Raw genomic sequence first — 12269 nt, 5'->3', positions numbered from 1 at the left:
CTGGAAATGGGGTCTTTGCCCTCATCAAGATGAGGTCATCCTGGATTGGGGGGGCCCTAAATCCAACACGACTGTTGTCCTTTTTATAAGAGGGAAATGTGGACACAGAGATACACAGAGGAAAGGCGGCCGTGTGAAGACGGAGACAGAGACTGGAGTGATGCAGCCACAAGCCAAGGAACTCCAGGGCTTGCTAACAACCACTGGAGGCTAGGAGGAACAAAGAGGAGCCTCCTCTGGAGTCTTCAGAGAGAGGACAGACCTGCCAGCACCTTGGTTTCAGATTTCATCTTGAAGAACTGTGAGAGAACGAGCTTGTGTTGTTTTAACCACTCAGTTTGTGGTACTTTGTGACAATCCTAGGAGACATAGAGATTCCTGTTCTGGTCTTTAACTATATTCCTTACTACAGTCTTCTGCCATAGAAACAAAAGAGAAAATGATTTCTTAGCACGCCACAGTGCTTAATTATTGTTAAATTACTGTGAGCAGGAAAAAGCCAGTGTCTCTAAGTGCAATCCCTGACTCATGAAGCATTGCTGCTTTAGGCGAAAAGAATTTACAGGATACAAAATTTACATCCTACAAATACGTAAATAAAAACTAACCACCCAATTCTTTCCACCTGATATGGTAGCCGTGCTTTTATGTTGCTGTCATCCCCTTATCCATCCATTGTGAACAGCACAATCTTCTAAATAGAGGGGAATGCACAGAAATGTGGAGCCCGCCATGTCCAAGACCTACAGGGTAACGATCCACTGTAGGGTTGTTGCTGGGTGGTGCATGGTTAACATGCTTGGCTGGTAACCGATAGGTTAGGGGCTTGAGTTCACCCAGAAGTGCCTTGGAAGAAAAGTCTGGAGATCTAGTTCTAAAAAATCAGCTATTGAAAACCCTACGGAGCACACCGGGGTTACCATGAGTCAATGTTGACTCAACCGCAACGGGTCAAGAAGCTCCTGGGTGGTGCAAACAGTTAAGGTGCCTGGCTGCTACAGGTTGGAGGTTCCAGTCCATGCAGACGCACCTCGGAAGAAAGGCCTGGTGATCTACTTCCCAAAAGCAGCCGTTGAAAGCCCCATGGAGGACAGCACTACTCTGACACACATGGGGGCGCCATGAGCTGGAGTCGGCTCAACAGCAACTGGTAGGGCTGTTGCCAGCCAGTCTGCCACCCAGCTCTGCCTCCTCACCCAGTGGCCCCGAGCACCCCCTCCTGGCACGGTATCCTAATGGGTTCCGTCTGACTCTGTCTAGGCTGAGGGCTCAGAGAAGCAGGAACCTCGTTCGTCTTAACTGCTGTTGTCCCCCCAGCCTCAAGCACAACGTCTGATACTTGGCGGGGACCCGACAAACACTTGCTTTAAATACCCACATGAGCCCAAAACAACACTGGGTGGTTTGGAACACTGAAAAGCTGCTTTTTCTTTTTCCCACATCAAAAGATTCAGTTTTTATGTGGACAACCAAGAACAGGGGGGAAGAGAAATAATGAGTTGGAGGCAGATTCTATAAACCTAGTATAAATCTGGAATTAGAGAATATTTTAAATCTAATGATTTCTTACATACATGTGTAAGGTTAGACTTAACCCTTGCAGAGTGAATAGCACGTATCTGCACAGTCTGTGTTTTTCAGTAGAGCTACCTCCTTGGAGCTTCAGGACCGTCCTTCCCAATGACCTTTGTTTGATACATGAGTATTTCAGTTTTCGCAGCCATATTTCTCATTAAACATGAACTATAGGAGGGCTTCTAATTCCCACAGATCCCTGAGACTCTACACATAGGATTTGTTGTCATTCTCTATAAAGTTTGCTCAACTCTTTCAGCAAATGGGAGGATACACAGGACTTCTGGCTAGGAGACACAGCCTCAGACACAGTATTTTGACACCACTGCATCCCAGATGATATTTTCACAATGGTTTTTATTTGTGAGATTCAAACTCATTTCAGTCAGTGGCACACCAAGATCAAGGTGGCACTTCCAACCTTAGGTGGAGTTGTTGTCGTTAGACTCATAGCAACCTCACGTGACACAGTACAACTGTCCCTTAGGGTTTTCTAGGCTGTTATCTTTACGGGAGCAGATCGCCGGGCCTTTCTCCCATGGAGCCGCTGTGTGGATTTGAACCACCAACCTTTCTGTTAGCAGCCAAACACTTAACCATTGTGCTACCAGGGCACCTCAGATGGAGTAGAGTAGATATGAAATGACCCTGCTATATGCACATTTTAAACTTTGTTTTGAACAGAAATTCTTCAAATGTAAGAAAGTTTAATTCTCAAAGGGTGTGTGCTTGGTAAAATGTAACTTATGAATGAAAAGGGAAAACTTGAAATACCTAATCCCTAAGGATTTAAGAAGTTATAGGATATAAAGTATAACAGGGCTTTTAGAGATTCCGGTAAATGAAGTTGAAGTTTCCAAGAGCGCTAGCCACAGCCTGTGCATCCGTTACAGGACCTTACTAAGGCTAACAGGGTGGATTACTCCAGCACAAACGGGCATGGGCTCCCATCAACATATATCCAACATGTATGACAGACAACGGCTAATTTCCTTCATGGAAAAATCAGGAAGAATAAGGCCCATCCGAAAAATGGACAAAGGACGCTCACAGTCAGTTCGCAGACCCTTTCCTCTGGCGTGGTTACGTGCTCAGCTGCTAACCGAAAGGCTGGAGGCGTGAGTCCACCCAGAGGCACCTCAGAAGGAAGGCCTGGCAACCTACTCTGAAAAATCAGCCACCGAAAACCCTGTGGAGCACAGTTCTACTCTGACACACGTGAGGTTGCCATGAGCTGGAGTCGACTCGATGGCAACCGGTTGGTTTTGCTGGCTCCCCTAACGATACTATTTCTGACAATTTAGCATCTATACGTGATTGTAACTCTATGGAGGGATATTCATTACAGCATCATTTAAAGTATCAAAAGAGTGGAAATAACCACCACTAAAATCCAGAAAACCAAACTCGTTGCTGCTGAGTTGATTCAGGCTCATAGTGACCCTACAGGACACAGCAGAACTGCCCCAGAGGTTTCCAAGGAGGGGCTGGTGGATTCGAACTGCCACCCTTTCTTGGTCAATAGCTGTAGCTCTTAACCACTGCGCCACCAGGGATCCTACCCATCACTAGAAATATTATAAAGTTTGTAAAAAGAATGAGGGCAAGCTAGAGTCTTTGAACAGAAAATTATTTCTAGATATACCGTTAAGTGAAGAAAGCAAGGTGTAAACCAATTTGTTTTGTGGGTGTGTGAAAAAGGAGGTGGGTGTGTTGTTTTTAAAATACATCCACAAATTCTTTAGTATTCCCCTTAAAAGGCAGGGCTTAACTCCTCTCTCCTTGCATATGGGCTGGACTTAATGACTAGTTTCTAATGAACAGGATAAGGTGGAAGTAACAGAGTGTGACTTCTGAGACTAGTCATAAAAGGCATTGTGGTTCTTTGGTCTCTCTTGGATCACTGCTTCGGGGAAAAACCAGCTATCATGTTGTGAGGACACTAAAGAACCCTTTTGAGAGTCCCAAGTGGTGAGGACCTCAGCTTCCTGCCAACAGACATGTGAGCCAGCCATCTTGGAAGTGATGCTCCAGCCCCAGTCAAGCCTTCAGATGAGACCACTGCCCTGGCCGCCATCTTGGCTGCAAGCTCATGAGCCAGAACTACCCAGCTTGCTACTCCCAAATTTCTAACCCATAGAAGCTGTGAATAATAAAAGCTTTTTGTTCTACGGCACTAAGTTTTGGGATAATTTGTTACACAGCAAGAGGCAGCTATGATAATAAGGATATTTACACATATGCTTGAATATGCACAGAATATCTCTAAAAGTATTTAGTGTTGTCTTTAAGGAGAAAATCTCAGAGGCTGAGCCTCAGGGGTGGAAGAAAACTTTTCATTGCATTATATCCTCATATAATTTTTTTTATAAGTACAACTTTACAAAATAATTCCATAGACTGCATGAACATATTGTACAAACTGTGTATAAACATGTTTAATTTCTATTTTATTTTCTCTCTAGTTGCTGTCAAGTCGACCCCAACTCCTGGTGATCCCACGTGTGACTGAGTAGAACTGTGCTCCACAGGGTTTTCAATGGCTGGTTTTTTGGAAGTAGATTGCCAGGACTTTCTTCTGAGGTGCCTCTGGGTGGACTCAAACTTCCAATCTCTCAGTTAACAGCTAAGCACATTAACTGTGTTCACCATCCAGGGACTCCCTATTTTATCTTTAACTTCTCCTCAATCAAAGCCATGGACTTTGTAGGCAAAAGCATTTCTAACAATACGTATAAGTTATTTACCATCTTATATATTTTTTACTCACTGTGATTGATTCTTTACCCAACAGCAATTCCCCTTCTTCCTTGATAAGTGAAAACTCCAATTCTGTGCAAATGTGACAATGTGAGCAGCCCCGAGTGGTGACTCAAAGCTGGCCTAAGCAAGGGGTCAGCAAACATTTTCTTAAAGGGCCAGAGAGTAAAAATTTTAGACTTTGTGGACCACACAGTCTCTGTCACAACTACCCAAAGGCAGCCAAAGACAACATGTAAAGGAGTGAGTATGGCTGGGTTCCAATAAAGCTTTATTTACGGACACTGATTCTTTAATTTCATGTATTTTCATGTGTCACAAAATATTATTCTTCTTTTGATTTTTCCAACCACTTAAAAAATGTAAAAAACATTTTTAAGTTGTGCACCATGTAAACATGAAAGTGGCAGGTTGGAACCGACCAGCACACCATAGGTAGCTGACCCCTGGCGCCTGCAGCCCAGGGTGATCTTACATACACTAGCCGTAACAATGGCACAGTATCTGTCTCCTGTGCTAGATTATGGAGCCTTGGTGGCGCAGTGGTTAAGAGCTTAGCTGCTAACCAAAAGGTTGGCAGTTCGAATCTCCCAGCTGCTCCTTGGAAACCTATGGGGCAGTTCTCCTCTGTCTTGTAGGATTGCTATGAGTTGGGACTAACTTGAAGGCAACATGTGTGTGCGTGTGTGTGTGTGTGTGCGTGCACTCATGCACGCTAGATTTTAAGCTCTGTAAGGATGTGGATTTTCAGGCTTGCTTGTCACTTTTTTTTTTTGTCACCATGTCCCCAGAATCTAGTCCAGTGACCGACACAGAACAGGTGATAAGCCCACATGTGCTGAGTTAACAGATTAACTTCCAACAGCAGGATCCAACAGAACTTCAGATTTTACACATTCCTTCTAATTCTACCAGTTACAGTTGCCATCAAGTCAGTTCTGACTCATGGTGACCTTGTGTGTGTCAGAGTAGAACTGTGCTCCATAGAGTTTTCGACCGCTGATTTCTCAGAAGTAGATGGCCAGGCCTTTCTTCTGAGACACTTCTGAGTGGACTGGAACCTCCAACGTCTAGGTTAGCAGCCAAGCACGTTAACCATTTCACCTCCCAGGGACTCTTCAAATTCTAGGTTTTGTGTTTCTAGGTATCTGAATGAAACAGCAAGTTTACGTGCTTAAAGGATCCAGTGTGAGGCTCCTGAGGTGTCCCATAGGGCTTCAGGTATGGCAGAAGGAGGGCTCCCTGAGTGGGTCTGCAGCAAATGTGAAACCAAGGATATAAAATGAGGAGGAGGAGGAGGAGCAGCCATGCTGAAGTTGAAGGAGCATAACTGCTCCCAAGGGTGTAAGCACACGGACCGTCTGGAGCTCTGCCCTGTCTTGAGCTGCGTGCCCTGGTGAAGCCCCATGGGTACCCCAACACCTTGTAGCCCTGCTGCCAAGATGTCTTCATGGAGGGGTGCTAAAGCCCTGGGACGACGGGGAAGTGGGCTGTGTCCAAGTTCTGCTTCTCAGCATCCAATCACCATGAGCCAGTCATCCACCCACCTGGACACCTGCCCATCCAGCCACCGGAAAGCACTGACAGAGACCTTGCAGGGACCCACTGCTGAGCCAGGAGGTGAGGACGCAGAGGCGCTTACAATGTGGATCAGCTCAGTATGGTGAGGCGGATCACTACCTGCAGTGAGCATGTGGGCACACTGTGTGTGTGCATGTGCGTAAGAGGTTAGCAAAGCCTGACGTTCTACCTCATTTTCCATCCCAGATAACCCTGTTGTTGTTGTTAGCTGCTGTCAGTTGGTTGCAGGTCATTACCATTGGGATCCATAGGGTTTTCATTGCCTGATTTTCAAAAATAGATCACCAGGCCTTTCTTCCTAGTCCGTCTTAGTCTGGAAGCTCTGCTGAAACCTGTCCAGCATCACAGCAACATTCAAGCCTCCACTGATAGACAACTGGTGGCTGCACGTGAGGTGCATTGGCTGGGAATTAAACCCAGGTCTCCTGCATGGAAGGTGAGAATTCTACCACTGAACCACCAATGCCCCCCAGTAACCCTGTACTGAGAAACCCTATGGGGCAGTTCTATTCTCCTATAGGGTCACCATGAGTCAGAATCGACTCGAGGGCAACGGGTTTGGTTTTGGCGGTTTTAACCCTGTACTTATTTCGTATATATAACTTGTGAGGTTTGTGACACTATTAGAAAACAGATTATGCAAAATGTGTCATTTTAGGGGAGAATTGAAGTCACAGAAGTGCATCTTTGCTCACTCCCCTTCAGAACGCACAGTTCACACACAGTTATGAAAACAACATCTCGTTTTCGAGCTCCACGGAGCCCGAGCCCCACAGAACAGGTCTCCACATGCTGTCTCCGAGCAAGGTGCACACAGAGAATTCCAGTCTGCTGGTCTACCAGGGGAGCCCTGGTGGCACAGTGGTTAGGAGCTCAGCTGCTAACCAAAAGGTCTGCAGTTTGCATCCACCAGCTGCTCCTTACAAATCCCATGGGGCAGTTATACTCTGTCCTGTAGGGTTGCTAAGAGTCTGAATCGACTTGACGGCAACAGGTTGGTCTACCAGAACTCAATCACACACCCGAAACCCGTGGTCCTGTTTTGCTATGTGCTGTGGCAGTGCTTGGGTGGCTCAATTATTCATTTTTTTGGAGCGGGTGTTGGGTTTTTTGTTTGTTTGTTTGTTTGGGCATTTCTGAATGACAATGCTTATTATGTCCTTCTTGAGTTTTACTTTGTCCCAGCAGGTCTCAGTCTTGTCTCCCCTGGAGAAATCAATTGTGACAGCAGATGCAAGCTTTGAGTTTAGCAGTACCTGCAGGTTAACAGTTAGATACATGGGACTGTTTCTGTGCAAAGTCAGAGAAGGTTTATGGAGCTGAGCAGATGTAAACCAAGAGCTCACGACAGTATTGTGCTTATTTAAAGTCAGGCATGTCCTCAGTAGGAGCCCTGGTGGCACAGTGGTTAAGTGCTCAGCTACTAACTGGAAGGTCAGCAGTTCGAACCCACAAGCTGCTCCACAGGAGAAAGATGTGGCAGTCTGCTTCTGTGAAGATGGCAGCCTTGTCAACCTCTGGGGCAGTTCTACTCTGTCCTATGGATCGCTAGGAGTCAGAATCAACTCGACGGCAATTGCGCTTTTGTTTGTTTGTTTCCTGTCCCCAGCGCTTTATACAATCTTTCTTGAATCCCCACCACAACCTTATGGAATAGGTACTGTCATTGTCCCCATTTTATCAATGAGACGACAAAGGAACAGAAAGGTTAAGTAACCTGCTCAAGGTCACACAGCAGGAAAATAGCAGAGCCAGACAACTCTGGCTCTAACATCCCAGCTCTAAAGCCCAGGTACTGTACCACCTCATGCAGTCTGGGGCCCACCCCGACATTCATCATGGTCCAGGCCTGTGCTCAACACCAGAGACGGAGTGATGAATTTCACACAGTCAAGTAGTTGAGACACAGCACAAAGACAGCAGTGCTATGTGTGGGTGGAGTTTCAACAGAGGGGCACCAACCCAGACGGGGCTTGGACAAGGGCCCCCAGAGGAGCTGGTGCTCAGACTGAATCCTCTTGAAGGACACGCAGCAGATACCAGATCTGGCGCAAGGAGTGGGGAGGTGGCACAGGGAAGAAAGGCATTTCAGGCAGAGGCTCTGGCACTTGCAAAATTCCAAGGCAGGGGAGACTGTGGCTCCACCAGAGAGCAGCAAGTAGTTCCACAGGGTCGGCAAGGTGGTGCCACGGGTGACAGACTCAGTAATTAGATTATTGGTGTCTGGCTTGAAATAAGCCAGTATTGGCGTGTGCTTATCATCACACCTATCAGCCCCTTAAACCTTCACTGATTTTGCACAGGAGTTCCTACCCCTACCTACCTGTGTCACTTTGTTAAACATGCAAATCTTTCTAGGTGCCTAATTGCCAGGCACCTAATTACCAACTAGTGCTTGATGCCACTTCTGAGGGTCACCTGCTGTAATTACCTCATCTCTCTAGGTACCTAAATGCCAAGGGAGACTGGAGAAGGGCCTGTGGCTAAGGAGTTTGGATTTACCTAAAATTCTCAAGTAAATGAAGAATTTAACGCTACGAAACAGAAGGATCAGATTTTTCCCCAGCTCACTGGCTAGTATGAAAGGACTAGATGGGTGCATGGGGGGCAAGCGGGGAAGCAGGAAGACGGGTCAGGAAGCTGGTGCGGTATTTCAAAATTGTAACAAGAGACCTTTTGCTGGAACCATGTAACCATGCCAGTGGAGCCATGGGAAATGTCTTAAACCAAGGTGATGGAGGGGGCAGATTTGGGGTGCACAGAGCAGTGCACTCCCCCTCACCTCTTCCCCCCGCCACCCCCCTCAGGCTTCAAGTTCCCAGTGACCTCCATAGGCACTGTGCCCTCAAGACATGTCTCAATACATAATTTTAAGATGTCCCAGGGTGTTAAACAATGTATCTCCAAAAGTTGGTGCTGGACAGCACCTTCTCAATGGTGAAGAAACTTGTTCTAGTTCTTCCCCTATTCCCTTGACACCCAAACAATTCTTAAAACTCTGATACGAACCACGTTTGGAATATTCCTTTGTTTATTAGCATTTGCTTACATTTCAGGCAAGGAGGTTTAGGCTGTCACTGGCTTCCATAAGCCTGGAAGTATTTCAGAAGGATTATGATTCAACATGCCACACACATTCCTGACCTTATTATCTCTAGCCTTCCCAGTGCTGGCCAGGGGTCTTTGGGAATGGCTTTTTTTTTAAAAAAACAAAAACCCTCATGTGAGCGGCTGCAGGGCTGTGTCCCTGGACTGTTGACATCTTGTAAAAATGCCTGTGTGAACTCACAACTTCCTCAGTGGTGTCTCTACGGATTCCTTAACAAAATCAATGCTCTCTTCCCATCTGAATTAAGGTTGAAAATTTGACATAAAGACAGATGATGTTCAAGTCACTAAAATCTCCTATTCTTTAAAAAAAAAAAAAGTTAAAATATTCAGTGAAGATTATAATAGTTAAATGTTTCATTTTTCTTTCCAAAGAGGGGGGAAAAAAAAGTCTGTTGCCATCGCACATGTCACAGAGTAGAACTGCTCCACGGGGTTTTCTGCCCTGTCCCTGGGAAGGAAATGGCAAACAGCTGGTACCATTCAGGGACTTTTCTTCCCAGGTGTGTGTGTGTGTGTGTGTCTGTATGTGACTATGTGTCTCTGTGTGTGTGTGGTGTGTGTGTGTGTGTGTAATTCCTATTTTCCCAAAGATCCCTTACGAATTCCACAAAAATGGTTGCCCACCCCTATGTTTCTGGAGCTGAAAACCTGGCCAGCTCTGGGCCTGGGAGATTGGCGTCCCGGGAACACTTCTCACATTACAACCTACCTGTTTGCATTTTCATGTTTCAGCTATTAGAGATTCCTGTGGCAGAAATTCCTTTGAATATCAGTAGGGTGTGTTGCTTTTCTGGCAGTGAGCGGCTTGCGGGGTTAATCTGGATTGTTTTAATTCTCTTATAACCTCCAGAGCAAAAGGGACGAAAGGCAGCGGGATGCCTGGCTAGCGCCCCGACCCCTTTTCTTTCCCACCGTCAAGCCTTCTCCAAACCTCTCCTAGAACTCTTCTCCAGGAAACCCCAGGGCTGCCCCGCCCCTTTCCAGAGGGCGGCAGCGCCTGGCGACAATTAGGAGTGCTGGGCACGGGGGGCGCCCTCCCCGCCCATCCCTCGCGGATCTGAGAAGACCAAGACTAAGAGTTGGGGGAAGCGGGCTTACCTTGACGAAGAGAGTGATGTCGTGCTCCTGCCAGGGACCCCCTTCCTCGGACGCCTCGCAGTCCTCCTGTCGGCCATTCACTCCGGCCACCTCCTCGGCCAGGTGGTTGCTGAGCTGGTCTTGCGGCTCCGCGGCGCCCCTGGGCACCGCCGCCTCCGCATCGGGGCTGCTGTCGGGGGGCTCCGCCTCGCCTCTGGCTGCGGCTTCCCCTCTCGGCTCCTCCGATCCCCACTCTTGCCTCTCCGTCTCCTCCTCCTGCATCTCCCCCTCGCGCCCAGGTGCGTCTCGGTCCTCGCCAGCGTCTGCGCTCGCGCCTTCGGAGGCCGGTTTCCCGGGCCCCTCTCCTCCTGGGACCCCCGTCTCGCCAGGAGCCTCCCCGGCCTCAACAGCCTCAGCCTGGGGCTGGGAACTGCGGTCCCCTCCGTCCTGGGGCTCGCCCTCGGCCCCGTGCGCCTCTGCCGCCAGCCCCTCGGCCTCCACGCTGGCCCCCGCCGACCCCTCGGCCTCCACGCCGGCCCCCGCCGACCCCTCGTCCTCCACGCCGGCCCCCGCCGACCCCTCGGCCTCCACGCCGGCCCCCGCCGACTCCTCGGCCTCGACACCTCCCCCCGCCGGCCCCTCGGCCTCCACGCTGCCCCCCGCCGGCCCCTCGGCCTCCACGCTGTCCCCCGCCGGCCCCTCGGCCTCCACGCTGCCCCCCGCCGGCCCCTCGGCCTCCACGCTGCCCCCCGCCAACCCCTCGGCCTCCACGCTGCCTCCCGCCGGGCCCTTGGCGTTCACGCTGTCCCCCAGCACCTCGCGGGCGCGGGCTCCTGGAGCCTCCGGCCCGCGCTCCGCCTCCTCCTCAGCTTCGGGGGCCGCGAGTTCCCCTGGGGGCTCCCCCTGGGCCTGACCCTGCCCGCCGCGCCCCAGGCTCGTCTCTTCCACCTGCTCCTCACCGCCCGCCTCCTCTGGTCCCGGGGAGCGCACCGCGGCTTCCTCCACCCCGGCCCCCACGCCCCTCGCGCCCTGCGCTCCGGCTCCCGGGTCACCGTCCGCGCCTGGCGCCCGCTCGCTCGTCGGTCCTGCGGCCGGCCTACCGCCCCCTTCCCGGATCCCAGCGGCCGCGCCCGCCCCCTCGGCCCTCGGCGCCTCCGCGGGCGCCTCGCCGGCCCCCGGCCCCTCAGCCTCGGGACGCGTAGCCCCCGGCTCGCCCGGGCTCTCCGCCAGGAGGGCCGGGCCCTCGGGAGGCCCCTGGGGGGCCGGGGCTCCCCGCTCTGGCTCCGCGGCCTCCGCCATGGCCACAGACCCCTGCCTTTGGCCGGAGGCCCTCCCGCCGCTCCGCCCCGCCGGGAAGTCGGCCCGCTCCGGGCTCTGGCGGCGGCGGTTTAGAGGGGACGTCGGACCGTGCCCAGGACCGCAGGCCAAACCCGCTGGACCCCCAGCCACTGCCGTTCTCCCTGGCTTAGGCTCTCTGCACTCTTTCTCCACAACCGCGCTTATCCACGGTTCCGCTTCTTTTTCCCACCTGGGGCTGTGTCTGACCTGTGATTCACTGGTCGCGGGGGCGCGAAGGTGCAGTGCCGGCTGCAGAGGGCCGCCTTGCTCCTGCACCCTTTGAAGTTCCTGGCCACAGTTCCTGAGATTGACCAGATCTCCTTGGTGCCAACTCCATCCCCTGGGGCTTGGGCGGGGCTTGTCCCCCAACCTTTGGGCAGCTTGGGATCCTGACCAATGACAGCCTGTCTCCCCGGCCTGGTGGACTTAAGAGAGGAGATCCTAGTTCTAAAAGTGCCTGAGTGCCTGCTGCTTGCTTGGGTGATCTCGAACCCCTTCAAGCTCCAGGGGCATTTAAATCACCCCCAAGCGCATGCTGGAGACCAAACACCTAACTTCTCCTCTGGCACTGTGAGAAAAATACCCCAAGAGCCAAGAGTTGAACTCCTGGGCTGGTTCCCAACTGGAGATCCCCACCTCTCAGGAGGGCCCTGGAGAGTGGAAGGCGGCTGGAGTGGGCTAGGCCAGAGTGGACTGTCTTGCTCCTGAGAGGTTCCAGGTCCAGGATATAAAAGCAAAAGTCTACTTTGACCAGAAACAGTCTTCATTGTGCCTGAGGGCTCCCTTGCCCAGAATGGCAAGGTCTCTATACTAGGGAGTCTGCCAGC

At 50.8% G+C, this 12269-nt stretch overlaps 1 protein-coding gene across 1 annotated transcript in view; it reads right to left on the bottom strand.

Moving 5' to 3' along the window:
* Positions 1–11403, bottom strand: part of CLIC6 (chloride intracellular channel 6) — a 60779-nt gene extending 49376 nt beyond the window's left edge. Inside the window, exon 1 of the mRNA XM_064272983.1 lies at positions 10126–11403. Within this exon, the coding sequence (XP_064129053.1) occupies positions 10126–11403 (1278 nt within the window). The remainder of the gene's footprint in view (positions 1–10125) is intronic.
* Positions 11404–12269: the final 866 nt, after the last annotated feature.

The sequence above is a fragment of the Loxodonta africana genome, chromosome 20 (genome assembly GCF_030014295.1).
Source record: "Loxodonta africana isolate mLoxAfr1 chromosome 20, mLoxAfr1.hap2, whole genome shotgun sequence".
In the NCBI taxonomy this organism is placed as follows: Eukaryota; Metazoa; Chordata; class Mammalia; order Proboscidea; family Elephantidae; genus Loxodonta; species Loxodonta africana.
The sequence above is the reverse complement of the archived record's forward strand: the minus strand, read 5'-3'. Positions and strand labels throughout refer to the sequence as shown.